General features: G+C 43.5%; 1 protein-coding gene across 1 annotated transcript in view; it reads left to right on the top strand.

Annotated features, from left to right (window-relative positions):
* Nucleotides 1-19,820, top strand: part of LOC143808061 (putative cation-transporting ATPase 13A4) — a 381,893-nt gene that overhangs the window by 110,938 nt on the left and 251,135 nt on the right. Inside the window, exon 4 of the mRNA XM_077290321.1 lies at nucleotides 19,491-19,561. Within this exon, the coding sequence (XP_077146436.1) occupies nucleotides 19,491-19,561 (71 nt within the window). The remainder of the gene's footprint in view (nucleotides 1-19,490; nucleotides 19,562-19,820) is intronic.

The raw sequence follows: 19,820 nt of genomic DNA, 5'->3' as shown, positions 1-19,820 counted from the left end.
AGTAGGGCATTACAAGATTGGTGATTATCAATGAAGGAATAATTGTGATTCATTAGAAAATGAGTGACCGCCAAAGCACAGGTAGACTTTTTAAAAGCTGCAAACCCAGTGCTTCCAATTATGCACGCATTGCCAAAAGTTCAAAAAACAATACACTACCATCTTTGAGGCCGATAATTTCTGGCATTGGCTTCAATACGAAACACTTGAGTGAATAGTTGGACTCACTTCCCCATCCACTATGTTTAAGAACACCAAGTTACCTTAAGGATTCCAGAGATGTTCTGGATCAATTCACTGACATTATCTGGAGTGATCATTTTTCATGGTTAAGTTGTGATGTTAAAACTTTATATACATTCATTCCTCAGGACTTGGCTATATAGGCGCTTGAACACCATCTAAAAAAATACAGTGATTATTCTCCAGATTTATGTTTGTTTATTATCCCGGGCACACACTTTCTAATGAATCATAGTTATTTCTGCTTTGATAATCAATGTTGAGTACAGTGGAAGGGACTTCACAAGAAAACAAAAAAATCAATATTAGCTATAGGTCAAAGGGAGTCAAGAATATGGAGAAAACGACCTAAAATCCTTTTAGATGTAGTAGATAAAACATAACTTTAATCAATATCCTTAAAACCATGAAGAAAACCACAGACACACACGACAGACAACCGTGCTCCCTAGAGACAACCCTGTTGCAAACCCTGTTAGTATCTACCTTTCAGCGGAGGTTGGCACCCTAAGTTATGTCGAGATTGGCACCCCCGCTCATCGTAGGCTGTCCCTAAATCTCCTGATACAGTCTAGGCTAATGTGCCACTAGTACTGTCAATCATTCAGCAGGAAAATGAATAGGGATAGAATAAGGCCAATTGTGGCTATGGTTTAATCAAAAAAGGTAGTAACAGGGTGGGAGACACAGGTAGAAAAGTGCATAAAAGTTTAAAAAATAGTGCAAAGTGAACATAAATGCCTTACTAGACTGCTCCCTGCTTTCTGAATGCCTGCCTAGCTGTGGGGGTTGGCACCCTACTGTGCAGCGGATATGGCGCCCCCACTCCACGGCGGCTGTCCCTCAGGGACCCTAATGATAGCTAATGAGGCAGGATAGGTATTATATAGCATTGGAGACCATGTCAATAATAAGACAACAGATACATAATTTCAACAGAACTGGTCCACCATTGCATACCCAGAATGATAAAATATAGCAGCTAGTAAGGGAATATACTTATCATTTCATGATGTCTTAACGCCTCGAGGCGACCAGTTCTGTTGAAATTATGTATCTGTTGTCTTATTATAGACATGTTCTCCAATGCTATATAATGCCTATCCTGCCTTATTAGCTATCATTAGGGTCCCTGAGGGACAGCCGCCGTGGAGTGGGGGCGCCATATCCGCTGCACAGTAGGGTGCCAACCCCCACAGCTAGGCAGGCATTCAGAAAGCAGGGAGCAGTCTAGTAAGGCATTTATGTTCACTTTGCACTATTTTTTGCACTTTTATGCACTTTTCTACCTGTGTCTCCCACCCTGTTACTACCTTTTTTGATTAAACCATAGCCACAATTGGCCTTATTCTATCCCTATTCATTTTCCTGCTTAATGATTGACAGTACTAGTGGCACATTAGCCTAGACTGTATCAGGAGATTTAGGGACAGCCTACGAGGAGCGGGGGCACCAATCTCGACATAACTTAGGGTGCCAACCTCCGCTGACAGGTAGATACTAACAGGGTTTGCAACAGGGTTGTCTCTAGGGAGCACGGTTGTCTGTCGTGTGTGTCTGTGGTTTTTTTCATGGTTTTAAGGATATTGATTAAAGTTATGTTTTATCTACTACATCTAAAAGGATTTTAGGTCGTTTTCTCCATATACAGTGTAAGGGACTGTCAATTGGTGGGAATCACTCACCCTGGCTCGCCAATCTTGTAATGTCCTTCTGAGAGGTGAAATTCCGGTTTACAATTGACAACCCTTCAGATACATTGATGACCCATTATTCATTTGGTCTGGAATATATATATATATACGGTATATATATATATATATATATATATATATATATATATAATAGCAAAAATTGGAACAGCACAAATCCTTTACTTATCTTCGGGTGCAAAGCCCTCAGACTACCCGTCCACTGGTTGTCTCTAGTCCTTACGTTTCCAAAAAAGCAGGCAGCACTCCATTTTCTTTTAAGATAATATGTAGGATTTTAATGAACCCGCATGTCTCTGTGACGTTTCGGCTCTGAATGAGCCTTTCTCAAGAAACGTTGCCTGCTTTTTTGGAAACGTATATATATATATATATATATATATATATATATATATATATATATATGTGTATATATATATATATATATATATATATATATATATATATATATATATATATATATATGCCATACCAGAATATATTCAGTATCTCAATTCCAATCTCTATACCTTTTTTTTCACATATGCCACCAATTTATCCTCTATATCATTTCTTGATTTACAATTGGAGGGTATACGTGGTAGGACTATTATCATATCCACATTTTCCAAGCCCCTATCGAGCAAAATTAAATCAATACCAATAGGTGAATTGACTCACATTATACAGTGCATTGCGAAAGTATTCGACTCCCTGGAACTTTTCAACATTTTCCCACATATCATGCTTCAAACACAAACATACCAAATGTAAATTTTTAGTGAAGAATCAACAACAAGTGGAACACAATTGTGAAGTTGAATGAAATGTATTGGTTACTTGAAATTTTTGTGGAAATTCAAAAACTGAAAAGTGGCGCGTGCAATATTATTCGGTCCTTTTACTTTCAGTGCAGCAAACTCACTTCAGAAGTTCATTGTGGATCTCCGAATGATCCAATGTCCTAAATGCCTAATGATGATAAATATAATCCACCTGTGTGTAATCAAGTCTCCATATAAATGCACCTGTTCTGTGATAGGCTCAGGGTTCTGTTTGAAGCACAGAGAGCATCATGAAGACCAAAGAACACAACGGGCAGGTCCGTGATACTTTTGTCAAGAAGTTTAGGCCGGATTTGGATACAAAATGATTTCCAAATCTTTAAACATCCCAAGGGGCACCGTGCAAGCGCTCATATTGAAATGGAAGGAGTATCATACCACTGCAAATCTACCAAGACCCAGCCTTCCCTCTAAACTTTCATGTCAAACAAGGAGAAGACTGATCAGAGATGCAGCCAAGAGGCCCATGATCATTCTGGATGAACTGCAGAGATCTACAGCTGAGGTGAGACAGTCTGTCCATAGGACAACAATCAGTCAAACACTGCACAAATCTAGCCTTTATGAAAGAGTGGCAAGAAGAAAGCCATTTCTCAAAGATATCCATAAAAAGTGTTGTTTAAAGTTTTCAACAAGCCACCTGGGAGACACACCAAACATGTGGAAGAAGGTGCTCTGGTCAGATGAAACCAAAATCAATCTTTTTGGCAACAATGCTAAATTATATGTTTGGCGTAAAGGCAACACAGCTCATCACCCTGAACACACCATCCCCACTGTCAAACTTGTTGGTGACAGCATCATGGTTTGGGCCTGCTTTTCTTCAGCAGGGACAGGGAAGATGGTTAAAACTGATGGGAAAATGGATGGAGCCAAATACAAGACCATTCTTGAAGAAAACCTGTTGGAGTCTGCAAAGGACCTGAGACTGAGATGGAGATTTTTCTTCCAACAAGACAATGATCCCAAACATACAGTAAAATCTAAAATGGAATGGTTCACAAATAAACGGATCCAGGTGTTCAAATGGCCAAGTCAAAGTCCAAACCTCAATCCAATCGAGAATCTGTGGAAAGAGCTAAAAACTGCTGTTCACAAAGGATCTCTATCAAACCTCACTGAGCTTGAGCTGTTTGTCAAGGAAGAATGGGCAATAATTTCAGTCTCTCGATGTACAATACTGATGGAGACATACCCGAGTCGACTTGCAGGTGTAATCGCAGCAAAAGGTGGTGCAACAAAGTATTAAGTTAAAGGTGCCGAATAATATGGCATGCCCCACATTTCAGTTTTTGAATTTCCGCAAAAATTTTAAATAACCAATAATTTTGTTCAACTTCACAATTGTGTTCCACTTGTTGATTCTTCACCAAAAATTTACATTTGGTATCTTTATGTGTGAAGCATGATACAGTGGGGCAAAAAAGTATTTAGTCAGTCAGCAATAGTGCCAGTTCCACCACTTAAAAAGATGAGAGGCGTCTGTAATTTACATCATAGGTAGACCTCAACTATGGGAGACAAACTGAGAAAAAAAAATCCAGAAAATCACATTGTCTGTTTTTTTATCATTTTATTTGCATATTATGGTGGAAAATAAGTATTTGGTCAGAAACAAAATTTCATCTCAATACTTTGTAATATATCCTTTGTTGGCAATGACAGAGGTCAAACATTTTCTGTAAGTCTTCACAAGGTTGCCACACACTGTTGTTGGTATGTTGGCCCATTCCTCCATGCAGATCTCCTCTAGAGCAGTGATGTTTTTGGCTTTTCGCTTGGCAACACGGACTTTCAACTCCCTCCAAAGGTTTTCTATAGGGTTGAGATCTGGAGACTGGCTAGGCCACTCCAGGACCTTGAAATGCTTCTTACGAAGCCACTCCTTCGTTGCCCTGGCGGTGTGCTTTGGATCATTGTCATGTTGAAAGACCCAGCCACGTTTCATCTTCAATGCCCTTGCTGATGGAAGGAGGTTTGCACACAAAATCTCACGATACATGGCCCCATTCATTCTTTCATGTACCCGGATCAGTCGTCCTGGCCCCTTTGCAGAGAAACAGCCCCAAAGCATGATGTTTCCACCACCATGCTTTACAGTAGGTATGGTGTTTGATGGATGCAACTCAGTATTCTTTTTCCTCCAAACACGACAAGTTGTGTTTCTACCAAACAGTTCCAGTTTGGTTTCATCAGACCATAGGACATTCTCCCAAAACTCCTCTGGATCATCCAAATGCTCTCTAGCAAACTTCAGACGGGCCCGGACATGTACTGGCTTAAGCAGTGGGACACGTCTGGCACTGCAGGATCTGAGTCCATGGTGGCGTAGTGTGTTACTTATGGTAGGCCTTGTTACATTGGTCCCAGCTCTCTGCAGTTCATTCACTAGGTCCCCCCGCGTGGTTCTGGGATTTTTGCTCACCGTTCTTGTGATCATTCTGACCCCATGGGGTGGGATTTTGCGTGGAGCCCCAGATCGAGGGAGATTATCAGTGGTCTTGAATGTCTTTCATTTTCTAATTATTGCTCCCACTGTTGATTTCTTCACTCCAAGCTGGTTGGCTATTGCAGATTCAGTCTTCCCAGCCTGGTGCAGGGCTACAATTTTGTTTCTGGTGTCCTTTGACAGCTCTTTGGTCTTCACCATAGTGGAGTTTGGAGTCAGACTGTTTGAGGGTGTGCACAGGTGTCTTTTTATACTGATAACAAGTTTAAACAGGTGCCATTACTACAGGTAATGAGTGGAGGAAAGAGGAGACTCTTAAAGAAGAAGTTACAGGTCTGTGAGAGCCAGAAATCTTGATTGTTTGTTTCTGACCAAATACTTATTTTCCACCATAATATGCAAATAAAATGATAAAAAAACAGACAATGTGATTTTCTGGATTTTTTTTTCTCAGTTTGTCTCCCATAGTTGAGGTCTGCCTATCATGTAAATTACAGACGCCTCTCATCTTTTTAAGTGGTGGAACTTGCACTATTGCTGAATGACTAAATACTAGGGTTGAGCGACTTTCATTTTTTTAAGATCGAGTAGGGTTTTGGGAAACCCGATTTTGTCCAGAGTCGAGTCGAGTGCAGTCGGCCGATTATCGCTAAAAGTCGGGGATCGACCGAAACACGAAACCCAATGCAAGTCAATGGGGAAGCATAGTCGGCAGTGAGTGGAGGCCAGGAAAACACCTACAGTGCCCATTTTAATGCCAAAAACATCCATTCTTGTTTCTGAAGCTTGCCAATCTTAATTAACTGTATAATAATAGTTGGGCATAGGGAATTGGGTGAAAGTTGTGGGGGGAGTAGGGCTGGCTCAAGTTTTTCGTGGGCCCAGGAAATGCGGACTACGTCACGGCGGTGTTGCAGGGAAAGGTAAGTATTTAAAAGTTGCAAGTGCTGTGATCCTGAGCAAGCAGGGGGGGGGCCCACTCGTTCGCATTGCCACTGGCACAGGGCCCCTCAAAGTACGGCGGTGTGTTTGCATGGCGGGGGCGCCTCCCACCAGCAGCGACACTTTTGCGTACTCTGAGGGGCCCTGTGCCAGTGACGTCGCCAACGAGTATGCCCCCCCACCTGATGAAGGAACCTGCACTTTCATCTGCACCTTCCTCTTTGTCCCTGTGTAAGGTGGTATAACATGCGGGAAGGGGAACCTTACTTTCAGCAGGGACAGATTCTGGCTGTGTAGAGTACAAGGGGAATGTAGTGGTCTAGGTCAATGTACCAGCAGACTCATTTAGCAGTGGCTGGGCAATGGGCAGGATGAGGAGGAAACAGATATAGGGCCAAAGAATAAAGTAGGCTACATGCAGTTCAAAATTGGTAACAGGACTAAACAGGCGGCATTGCTTTGTTCAGTGGAGTAGCAAACCCAAGAGCAGCAGACACTGTTTCAAGGGCCTAACCACACTAGTAGGCCAAATGCAGTTTAATATCTGATAGTATAGGGCGAAAGCCAGAATGTGGAAGCTCAGCTTTGTTCAGTTGAGGACAACACCAGGGAGGGGCAGACACCTTTAGTAGGCCGGAAAAGCCTATTGCATTTTTTAAAATGGTAATTTGGAGCAGAAGGTTGAAGCTCAGCTTTATTTACTTGAGGGCAACACCAGGGAGGGGCAGAAGCCGTTAGTAGGCCCTAACCACCATTTTTTTTTTTTTAAACCACATAATGAGAGCCGGAAGGTTGAAGCTCAGCTTTATTTAGTTGAGGACAACACCAGGGAGGGGCAGAAGCCGTTAGTAGGCCCTAACCACCATTTTTTTTTTTAAAACCACATAATGAGAGCCGGAAGGTTGAAGCTCAGCTTTATTTAGTTGAGGACAACACCAGGGAGGGGCAGAAGCCGTTAGTAGGCCCTAACCACCATTTTTTTTTTTAAAACCACATAATGAGAGCCGGAAGGTTGAAGCTCAGCTTTATTTAGTTGAGGACAACACCAGGGAGGGGCAGAAGCCGTTAGTAGGCCCTAACCACCATTTTTTTTTTAAAACCACATAATGAGAGCCGGAAGGTTGAAGCTCAGCTTTATTTAGTTGAGGACAACACCAGGGAGGGGCAGAAGCCGTTAGTAGGCCCTAACCACCATTTTTTTTTTTAAAACCACATAATGAGAGCCGGAAGGTTGAAGCTCAGCTTTATTTAGTTGAGGACAACACCAGGGAGGGGCAGAAGCCGTTAGTAGGCCCTAACCACCATTTTTTTTTTTAAAACCACATAATGAGAGCCGGAAGGTTGAAGCTCAGCTTTATTTAGTTGAGGACAACACCAGGGAGGGGCAGAAGCCGTTAGTAGGCCCTAACCACCATTTTTTTTTTTAAAACCACATAATGAGAGCCGGAAGGTTGAAGCTCAGCTTTATTTAGTTGAGGACAACACCAGGGAGGGGCACACAGACAGACACCTTTAGTAGGCCTGAAAAGCCTATTGCATTTTTTAAAATGGTAATTTGGAGCAGAAGGTTGAAGCTCAGCTTTATTTAGTTGAGGGCAACACCAGGGAGGGGCAGAAGCCGTTAGTAGGCCCTAACCACCATTTTTTTTTTTTAAACCACATAATGAGAGCCGGAAGGTTGAAGCTCAGCTTTATTTAGTTGAGGGCAACACCAGGGAGGGGCAGAAGCCGTTAGTAGGCCCTAACCACCATTTTTTTTTTTTAAACCACATAATGAGAGCCGGAAGGTTGAAGCTCAGCTTTATTTAGTTGAGGGCAACACCAGGGAGGGGCAGAAGCCGTTAGTAGGCCCTAACCAAAGTTGAAGGCCAAATGCAGTTTAATTTCTGATACTATAGGCCGAAAGCCAGAAGGTGGAAGTTCCGATTTAGACAGTGGAGGACAATTTGAATTAGGGACTGCAGACAGACTTAGTAGGCTGTCCCCTGTGGACCATGCATCCACCACATTAACCCATTGCGCCGTAATGGACACGTAATCTTCCGTGGCCATGCCTACAGGTCCATGCGTCTGTTGTCAGGTGCACCTTTGTACTCACAGATTGCCAGAGTGCATGGACAATGCGGTCTTCTACATGCTGGTGGAGGGTTGGGATGGCTTTTCTCGCAAAAGAAGTGTCGACTGGTTAGCTTGTAGCGTGGTACAGCGTAGTCCATCATGGCCTTATTAATAGTAAATAAAATATATAACTAGGCTCTATGAACTTTTAAATAGGTTCCAGGGGTACACGGGCAGCATTGGTGTGGTCAGTGGAGGAGTATTGCAAGTAGGGGCTGCAGACAGGCTATCAAAGGCCTAAAATAACAAACAGTAGGCAGTCATGGCAGTTTTACATCGGTTACATGGATACACAGGCAGGCACTCCAGGCAGCATTGTGGTCAGTGGAGGAGTATTGCAAGTAGGGGCCGCAGACAGGCTATCAAAGGCCTAAAATAACAAACAATAGGCTCATGGCAGTTTTACAGCGGTTACATGGATACACGGGCAGGCAGCTTGGTGGTCAGTGGAGGAGTATTTAAAGTAGGGACCGCAGACAGGCTTCAAAGGCCTAACATAAGAAAATGGGCTGGCTGTAGGCACTTTATAATTGGTTCCAGGGGTACACGGGCAGCAGTGGTCTGGTCAGTGGAGGAGTATTTAAAGTAGGGACCGCAGACAGGCTATCAAAGGCCTAACATAACAAACAATAGGCTCATGGCAGTTTCACAGCGGTTACATGGATACACGGGCAGGCAGCTTGGTGGTCAGTGGAGGAGTATTGCAAGTAGGGGCTGCAGACAGGCTATCAAAGGCCTAAAATAACAAACAGTAGGCAGTCATGGCAGTTTTACATCGGTTACATGGATACACAGGCAGGCACTCCAGGCAGCATTGTGGTCAGTGGAGGAGTATTGCAAGTAGGGGCCGCAGACAGGCTATCAAAGGCCTAAAATAACAAACAATAGGCTCATGGCAGTTTTACAGCGGTTACATGGATACACGGGCAGGCAGCTTGGTGGTCAGTGGAGGAGTATTTAAAGTAGGGACCGCAGACAGGCTTCAAAGGCCTAACATAAGAAAATGGGCTGGCTGTAGGCACTTTATAATTGGTTCCAGGGGTACACGGGCAGCAGTGGTCTGGTCAGTGGAGGAGTATTTAAAGTAGGGACCGCAGACAGGCTATCAAAGGCCTAACATAACAAACAATAGGCTCATGGCAGTTTCACAGCGGTTACATGGATACACGGGCAGGCAGCTTGGTGGTCAGTGGAGGAGTATTGCAAGTAGGGGCTGCAGACAGGCTATCAAAGGCCTAAAATAACAAACAGTAGGCAGTCATGGCAGTTTTACATCGGTTACATGGATACACAGGCAGGCACTCCAGGCAGCATTGTGGTCAGTGGAGGAGTATTGCAAGTAGGGGCCGCAGACAGGCTATCAAAGGCCTAAAATAACAAACAATAGGCTCATGGCAGTTTTACAGCGGTTACATGGATACACGGGCAGGCAGCTTGGTGGTCAGTGGAGGAGTATTGCAAGTAGGGGCCGCAGACAGGCTATCAAAGGCCTAAAATAACAAACAATAGGCTCATGGCAGTTTTACAGCGGTTACATGGATACACAGGCAGCTTGGTGGTGAGTGGAGGAGTAGTGCAAGGAGTGTCTGTCCCAGTACTCCCAAAATATAAATAGATGTTAATGTCTCGCAAAACAACCAAAACAAAAAAAAAAGGTGGCATACTTAGGTACAGGGGTGGGCTCATCTACTGAGTTTCTGACATAGTAATTTGGCAGTAACTATTTAATGGTGCCAATATAGGACACAGACACAGACTACTTTAAGTTGCATCATAGATATCTACAAATTTGTATTGTCAGTGCCAGACATTGAATGATGTCAGCGAATAGACTAAAGATTGGTGGAGCTGTGCGACATAATTTTGCACGTGGTAGAGCACATTTTGAGCTGGGGTAGGGGGGAACTCTCTTGAGGCCGGCGGGACCGCCCCAGGGCCCCTCATGTTACAACGGTGTGTCTGACGTTGGGTGCGCACCACCACCGCCAGAGACACTACATTGTACTATGAGGGACCCAGTAGCAATGCCGTCAACCAAAAGCGAGCACACCCACCTCTTCAGACAAACAGCAGTCTCACGGGTGCTTGCGCCAAGTCGCGATACCACGGCCCCGTGTGGGGAGTTTTGCCATTTAGGGAGGTGTAAACATGTCGTATGCTGTACAATCAGCTGCAGCAAATTAGACATTAGAAAAGTAATTCACAGGCAAGAGCTTTTCATAGGAAAGCTAGGTGTCGGCCGGGCAAGGTGGGGCAAAAGATTTCGAAATCCAGTTGTGGTTCATTTTAATGAATGTTAGATCGTCAACATTTTGGGTAGCCAGACGAGTCCTTTTTTCGGTTAATATTGAACCTGCAGCACTGAATACTCTTTCTGATAGGACACTTGCTGCCGGGCAAGCAAGCTCCTGCAATGCATATTCTGCCAATTCTGGCCAGGTGTCTAATTTGGAGGCCCAGTAATCAAATGGGAATGACGGTTGAGGGAGAACATCGATAAGGGATGAAAAATAGTTAGTAACCATACTGGACAAATGTTGTCTCCTGTCACTTTCAATTGATGCAGCAGTACCTGTCCTGTCTGCGGTCATAGCAAAATCACTCCACAACCTGGTCAGAAAACCCCTCTGTCCAATGCCACTTCTGATGTGTGCACCCCTAACACTCCTAGTCTGCTGCCCCCTGGAGCTCGTGTGAGAACGATCACGTGCGCTGTGTGCTGGGAATGCCTGAAGCAAACGGTCAACAAGAGTTGATTGTTTGGTTGCTAATATTAGTTCCAAGTTCTCATGTGGCATAATATTTTGCAATTTGCCTTTATAGCGTGGATCAAGGAGGCAGGCCAACCAGTAATCGTCATCGTTCATCATTTTCGTAATGCGTGTGTCCCTTTTTAGGATACGTAAGGCATAATCCGCCATGTGGGCCAAAGTTCCAGTTGTCAAATCTCCGGTTGTGATTGGTTGAGGGGCAGTTGCAGGCAAATCTACGTCACTTGTGTCCCTCAAAAAACCAGAACCCGGCCGTGACACGCAACCAAATTCCTGTGCCCCCGGGAAAGGTTCGGCATTAAAAATATACTCATCCCCATCATCCTCCTCGTCCTCCACCTCCTCTTCGCCCGCTACCTCGTCCTGTACACTGCCCTGACCAGACAATGGCTGACTGTCATCAAGGCTTTCCTCTTCCTCTGGTGCAGACGCCTGCTCCTTTATGTGCGTCAAACTTTGCATCAGCAGACGCATTAGGGGGATGCTCATGCTTATTACGGCGTTGTCTGCACTAACCAGCCGTGTGCATTCCTCAAAGCACTGAAGGACTTGACACATGTCTTGTATCTTAGACCACTGCACACCTGACAACTCCATGTCTGCCATCCTACTGCCTGCCCGTGTATCCTCCCACAAATAAATAACAGCACGCCTCTGTTCGCACAGTCTCTGAAGCATGTGCAGTGTTGAGTTCCACCTTGTTGCAACGTCTATGATTAGGCGATGCTGGGGAAGGTTCAAAGACCGCTGATAGGTCTGCATACGGCTGGCGTGTACAGGCGAACGTCGGATATGTGAGCAAAGTGCACGCACTTTGAGGAGCAGGTCGGAGAACCCAGGATAAGTTTTCAATAAGCACTGCACCACCAGGTTTAAGGTGTGAGCCAGGCAAGGAATGTGTTTCAGTTGGGAAAGGGAGATGGCAGCCATGAAATTCCTTCCGTTATCACTCACTACCTTGCCTGCCTCAAGATCTACTGTGCCCAGCCACGACTGCGTTTCTTGTTGCAAGAACTCGGACAGAACTTCCGCGGTGTGTCTATTGTCGCCCAAGCACTTCATAGCCAATACAGCCTGCTGACGCTTGGCAGTAGCTGGCCCATAATGGGACAACTGGTGTGCAACAGTGTCATCTGCCGATGGAGTGGTTGGCAGACTGCGTTCTGTGGAAGAGCTGTAGCTTCTGCAGGAGGACGAGGAGGAGGAGGAGGAGGGGGTGCGAACGCCTACAGCCAACTGTTTCCTAGACCGTGGGCTAGGCACAACTGTCCCTAAATTGATGTCGCCTGTGGACCCTGCATCCACCACATTCACCCAGTGTGCCGTGATGGACACATAACGTCCCTGGCCATGCCTACTGGTCCATGCATCTGTAGTCAGGTGCACCTTTGTACTCACAGATTGCCTGAGTGCATGGACGATGCGCTGTTTAACATGCTGGTGCAGGGCTGGGATGGCTTTTCTGGAAAAAAAGTGTCGACTGGGTAGCTCGTATCGTGGTTCAGCGTACTCCATCAGGGCTTTGAAAGCTTCGCTTTCAACTAACCGGTAGGGCATCATCTCTAACGAGATTAGTCTAGCTATGTGGGCGTTAAAACCCTGTGTACGCGGATGCGAGGATAAGTACTTCCTTTTTCTAACCAGAGTCTCATGTAGGGTGAGCTGGACTGGAGAGCTGGAGATCGTGGAACTTTCGGGTGTGCCGGTGTACATGGCAGACTGAGAGACGGTTGGAGACGGTATTGTTTCCGCCGGTGCCCTAGATGCAATATTTCCTCCTACAAAACTGGTGATTCCCTGACCCTGACTGCTTTTGGCTGGCAAAGAAACCTGCACAGATACTGCCTGTGGTGCGGAAAATGGTGGCCTTACAGTGACGGAAGGGATGTTGCGTTGCTGACTAGCTTCATTGGCCGAGGGTGCTACAACCTTGAGGGACGTTTGGTAGTTAGTCCAGGCTTGAAAATGCATGGTGGTTAAGTGTCTATGCATGCAACTAGTATTTAGACTTTTCAGATTCTGACCTCTGCTTAAGCTAGTTGAACATTTTTGACAGATGACTTTGCGCTGATCAGTTGGATGTTGTTTAAAAAAATGCCAGACTGCACTCTTCCTAGACTCGGATCCCTTTTCAGGGATTGCAGACTGAGCTTTAACCGGATGGCAACGCTGTGCTCCAACAGGTTTTGGCTTTGACACGCGTTTTGGGCCAGATACGGGCCCGGCAGATGTAACCTGTTGCGATGTTGATGCCTGCTGCGGCCCCTCCTCCACCTCCGCTTCTGAACTACTGCCGCCTGCACCCTGTTCCCCCAATGGCTGCCAATCGGGGTCAATAACTGGGTCATCTATTACCTCCTCTTCGAGCTCGTGTGCAACTTCGTCTGTGTCACTGTGTCGGTCGGTGGTATAGCGTTCGTGGCGGGGCAACATAGTCTCATCAGGGTCTGATTGTGGATCTGTACCCTGAGAGGGCAATGTGGTGGTCTGAGTCAAAGGAGCAGCATAGTACTCTGGCTGTGGCTGTGCATCAGTGCACTCCATGTCAGAATATACTTGTAATGGGCATGGCCTGTTAAATGTTTCACTTTCTAAGCCAGGGACGGTATGTGTAAAGAGCTCCATGGAGTGACCCGTTGTGTCGCCTGCTGCATCCTTCTCTCTTGTTGTAGTTTTTGCTGAGGAGGACAAGGAAGCGACTTGTCCCTGACCGTGAACATCCACAAGCGACGCGCTGCTTTTACATTTACCAGTTTCGGAAGAGGAGGCAAAAGAGCTAGAGGCTGAGTCTGCAATGTAAGCCAAAACTTGCTGTTGCTGCTCCGCCTTTAAAAGCGGTTTTCCTACTCCCAGAAAAGAGAGCGTTCGAGGCCTTGTGTAGCCTGACGACGAAACTGGCTCCACAGCTCCAGACTTAGGTGGAATATTTTTATCCCCACGACCACCTGATGCTCCTCTACCACTACCATCATTACCAGCTGACAATGAACGCCCACGACGACCTCTTGCACCAGACTTCCTCATTGTTTTAAAATCTTAACCAAAGTAACTTTATTTGTTGCTGTCAAACAACTTACACGGTGAGCTATAACTTCAGTATGATTTCAATATCCCTTAACAGGTTGGTGAGACCACAAGGAAAATCAGGCACAATGTTACACACTCTGTTTTCTGTGGCACAAAATCACAGAGATGACACACACGCAGGACTGTCACTCAAGCACTAATGTCAATATTAATCTCCCACCTAATTTATTTATTTTTTTTTCTCAGGGAGACTTTAGAAACCAAATAATATTAAAAAAAAAAAAAAAAAAGGCTTTCTATGGCCCACAATTAGAGAGAGAGAGGTGGCACACCCAGGAGTCAAGACTGGCACACAAGCTGAGAGGGCAATATTACTCTCCCACTGTTTTTTTATGTATTTTTTGTTTTTTCAGGGAGACTTTAGAAACCCAATAATATTTTAAAAAAAAAATAAATAGGCTTTCTATGGCCCACTGAATGAGAGGGAGAGAGGTGGCACACCCAGGAGTCAAGACTGGCACACAAGCTGAAAGGGCAATATTACTCTCCCACTGTTTTTTTAGGTTTTTTTTTTTTTTTCAGGGAGACTTTAGAAACCCAATAATATTTTAAAAAAAAAATAAATAGGCTTTCTATGGCCCACTGAATGAAAGGGAGAGAGGTGGCACACCCAGGAGTCAAGACTGGCACACAAGCTGAAAGGGCAATATTACTCTCCCACTGTTTTTTTATGTATTTTTTGTTTTTTCAGGGAGACTTTAGAAACCCAATAATATTTAAAAAAAAAAATAAATAGGCTTTCTATGGCCCACTGAATGAGAGGGAGAGAGGTGGCACACCCAGGAGTCAAGACTGGCACACAAGCTGAAAGGGCAATATTACTCTCCCACTGTTTTTTTAGGTTTTTTTTTTTTTTTCAGGGAGACTTTAGAAACCAAATAATATAAAAAAAAAAAAAAAAAAAAAATAGGCTTGCTATAGCCCACTGAATGAGAGATAGCACACACAGCAGTGGCACACAAGCCCTGACTGAGGCCAATATTTTTCTCCCACTGATTGATGTAGTGTTTTTGTGTTGAGGTAGAATTTAGAACACAAATCACGGAAAAAATAAATAGGCTTTCTATGGCCCACTGAATGAAAGGGAGAGAGGTGGCACACCCAGGAGTCAAGACTGGCACACAAGCTGAAAGGGCAATATTACTCTCCCACTGTTTTTTTATGTATTTTTTGTTTTTTCAGGGAGACTTTAGAAACCCAATAATATTTTTTAAAAAAAATAAATAGGCTTTCTATGGCCCACTGAATGAGAGGGAGAGAGGTGGCACACCCAGGAGTCAAGACTGGCACACAAGCTGAAAGGGCAATATTACTCTCCCACTGTTTTTTTAGGTTTTTTTTTTTTTTCAGGGAGACTTTAGAAACCAAATAATATTAAAAAAAAAAAAAAAAAATAGGCTTGCTATAGCCCACTGAATGAGAGATAGCACACACAGCAGTGGCACACAAGCCCTGACTGAGGCCAATATTTTTCTCCCACTGATTGATGTAGTGTTTTTGTGTTGAGGTAGATTTTAGAACACAAATCACGGAAAAAATAAATAGGCTTTCTATGGCCCACTCAGTGAGAGATGGCACACACAGGGATGGCACTGTAGCAGAAATGCCAATCTTAATCTCCCACAAAAAAAAAAAAAAAAAAAAAAAAAAACTGTCCTACAATTACTATCTCCCTGCAGTAATGTAAGCCAGGTATGGCAGGCAGCAATAGGAGTGGACTGATGCACAAATTAAATAAAAAGTGTGGACAAACAAAAAAGATAGCTGTGCAGAAAGGAAGGAACAAGAGGATATGTGCTTTGAAAAAAGCAGTTGGTTTCCACAGTGGCGTACACACAGCAATACAGCTATCACGGAGCCTTCTAGGGCAGCCCAATGAGCTACAGCGCTGAGGGGAAAAAAAAAAAAAAATAGCTTCCACAGTCCCTGCACACCGAAGGTGGTGTTGGACAGTGGAAATCGCTGCAGCACAAGCGGTTTGGTGGTTAGTGGACCCTGCCTAACGCTCTCCCTGCTTCTGACGAAGCGGCAGCAACCTCTCCCTAAGCTCAGATCAGCAGCAGTAAGATGGCGGTCGGCGGGAACGCCCCTTTATAGCCCCTGTGACGCCGCAGACAGCAAGCCAATCACTGCAATGCCCTTCTCTAAGATGGTGGGGACCAGGATCTATGTCATCACGCTGCCCACACTCTGCGTTCACCTTCATTGGCTGAGAAATGGCGCTTTTCGCGTCATTGAAACGCGACTTTGGCGCGAAAGTCGCGTACCGCATGGCCGACAAGCACAGGGGTCGGATCGGGTTTCATGAGACGCCGACTTAGCCAAAAGTCGGCGACTTTTGAAAATGATCGACCCGTTTCGCTCAACCCTACTAAATACTTTTTTGCCCCACTGTATGTGGGAAAAGGTTGAAAAGTTCCAGGGAGCAGAATACTTTCGCAAGGCTCTGTAAGAAATTTCAGTCACTACATTAATTTGAAGGACGAGAGGGCAATGTGTTGTGACAAATTATGGAAAAGGTGTTACCCCAATGGACTTTTAATAGGGCTGTTAATATTTTGCACTAAAAGGATATATAGTATCTTATTACACACAAACACAAGGCAAAATCTCCTATGGAAAATCAAGTAGTTATTTCCATTTTATTTAGTCCTCAGTTCGCCAAAATAAAATCAATAATTCAAAAACACATTCCTATATTATTTGAAGAGAGCATTTTATCTATTATCTTGGAACCAGGCTGTCATATAGTTGGCAAAAGGACTGCCACACTGGTAAATATTTTGCCAAGTTTTTTCAATTCCACAGGCAGGACTAAAACTTGGTTACTCCATCCAGGGTTTTTTGGGTGTGAGGGACCTAGATATAGAATGTGCAAAAACTCTGTAGAGACTCACACATTTTCAAATTCTGACAATACCAAACATCATAAAATTCAACAATTCATAAATTGTAACTTCCGAAATTAAGTGTACATGATTAAATATATTAAGTGTAATTTAATAAATATAGGTTGCACACCACACGGAATTTAAGTGTTAGAATTTCCAAACATTTAACTGACATTATTTCTCTTTCCAGTTCTAATTGCGCTATTTCATTTGCATCCAAGCACTTTATTAATTGTCATCAAATACATACTACTTTGCTTAGGATTTCTGGAATCGAACATATACTAAATCCACCAATGAGAGGAGACATCAAGAGATTGCTAATGACCAGAGAGGCTTTCTGGATATTTTATTTGGGAACTTGCCATCCTGCGGGATTGAATGGTCACAAGGAGCTCATGTTTCATTATTAATATTCTTTGTCTTCTGTGCTTGAATGTGTTCTTACATCTGAATGATTTCATTTATGCTTTAAATCTTTTCATGTTTTTTCTTGTGTTTTTTTCTTTTTGCAGCCTCAATTTTACTGTGATTTGAATGTTTAGAATGTGACTTGTATTTGTTCTTCCTACTGGTCAAACTTTGTATAAAATCTGCATAGGACCTTGGGTCTAAGGGGTAACGTTTCTCCTTATGGAGAGTGACATACCAGCTGGCTTGTCAAGTTAAGGAGGCTTATTCGCCGTGCAATGCTCCTCTGGGAATTTAAATATGCAAATTGCCTCTGCTGAAAAAAAGAGGACTTAACTCTATAGTGCCACCTATTGGAAGTAGCGATCCTACAAGTCACAATCAACCCTTTAACGAGTCGTGCAATATGACTTAAGATAAAAGCCAAATCCGTACTTCCAATAGGTGGCGCTATAGAGTTAAGTCCTCTTTTTTTCAGCAGAGGCAATTTGCATATTTATATTCCCAGAGGAGCATTGCACGGCGAATAAGCCTCCTTACCTTGACAAGCCAGCTGGTATATCACTCTCCATAAGGAGAAACGTTACCCCTTAGACCCCAGTACAGAGCCTCTCACCTAGCCAAATCAGTTCTCATGCTTCGCACTGACGAGGGCCAACAGCCCGAAACACCATGTCTGCGAATTGAGATACTGATTTGGCTTTTATCCTAAGTCATATTGCACGACTCGTTAAAGGGTTGATTGTGACTTGTAGGATCGCTACTTCCAATAGGTGGCGCTATAGAGTTAAGTCCTCTTTTTTTCAGCAGAGGCAATTTGCATAGGACCTTCTCATTTGTTGTTTGAGAAAGGATGCTTTGAGCATTTTAAATGCGTTACTGCATTTCCTAACATGTGAACCTGTTTTTGCCATGGTTTTAAAACTTTACAATTAAAATTTGGATTCAAAGATGCTAGAACAACAACTCTTTTTTCTACTCATTATTGCATGTGTGACCAAATGAGTTCCGCGCTTCATTCATTTTTTACTTCTATAGAGTAGTGACTTTAGGGGGATAAATACTTATGCACACTGAAGTTTTAACTTTTTTGTCCTAATTGTTGTTTGCTTTACAATGAAAGTAAAACCAAGTGTTCACAGTTGTAGGCATGTTCTTCACATGATAGAAACCCTCAAAAGAAACCAATGATATTCCTGGTTGTGAGATAGCAAAACCACAAAAATGCCAAGGAGGGATGAATATTTTCGCAAGCCCCTGTATGGCCAGCAGGGTCCTCTCTTTCTACTGTAGATTTCTACCAGAATCCTCTCGCTCGCCTGTAGAGTGTAATCTCTTATGGTTAGCGGGGTTCTCTCTCTTGCCTGTAAAGTGTAAGCTCTTATAGTCAGCAAGGTTTCTTCTCTCTCTCTCCTCTGCCTAATGTGTATTTTACAAACACTTGCAATGATTTTAGTATTGAGATTCTCATGAATTTGTTCACAACAGATCAAATTGGTGTATCCTTGGGTAGTTTAGCCTACGTCTGAGACTGACTTATGATGTCCATACTATTTGTGTCCACAACGGGAGAGGATGTGGAGCAGCTGTGATATGAGCTGATTTGTGAGAAGAACAAGGGAGTTATGAATGAAGAACTGTAAAAAGAACCCTGTAGTTCTTCAGTCCTACAGAAGGTGCTGCTTTACTGTCCTGATATCCCGTGAAGCAGTAAAACACATAATACATTTTGCTCCAAAATACCTAAACTACCAGTGCCATAGTATTGTGTTATAGTCACTTGTGACCAAACGTTAGCATGTCCTCATGTTTAACCTGATGATGAGTCTCTACTAGGATTTGTTGGTTTCTCTATCCCAAATGATACAAGGTCAGTTCCTATTCTCCTTTCATATCTGCATTTAGAATAGTTTATGGATTGATTGGGTAAACCTCATTAATAGAGTCATGTGAAATAGCCACATATGCTGTTTTAATTGTGATACATAAAAAATATTTATTGTTATAGATTTCTTACTCATTTCTCACATTTATACAATTAGGTAAGATATATTCAAGTTCAAAAAATACGATATGTCTGGATTCCCTCAGAGAGCAAGTTTATAAAAATTGGGTAAGTAAACTACAAAAAAAAATTAATGGGATTATCTGGGATTTAATTGTTTTTCTATGGGGCTAGGCACTTATTCACAGGACATTGATAAATACCTGCCTGTTCTGCCCTGTGATGATCTCTCCTGGCTCAGAGCAGTCACGAACCTTTCTTGAGAGTGATTCTCGTACTTCCTGTGACATCACATCAATAGAATAATAATAATAATTTTTATTTATATAGCACCAACATATTCCGCAGCGCTTTAAAAATTATAGAG

This window comes from Ranitomeya variabilis, chromosome 2, assembly GCF_051348905.1.
Source record: "Ranitomeya variabilis isolate aRanVar5 chromosome 2, aRanVar5.hap1, whole genome shotgun sequence".
Classification (NCBI taxonomy): Eukaryota; Metazoa; Chordata; class Amphibia; order Anura; family Dendrobatidae; genus Ranitomeya; species Ranitomeya variabilis.
The sequence above is the reverse complement of the archived record's forward strand: the minus strand, read 5'-3'. Positions and strand labels throughout refer to the sequence as shown.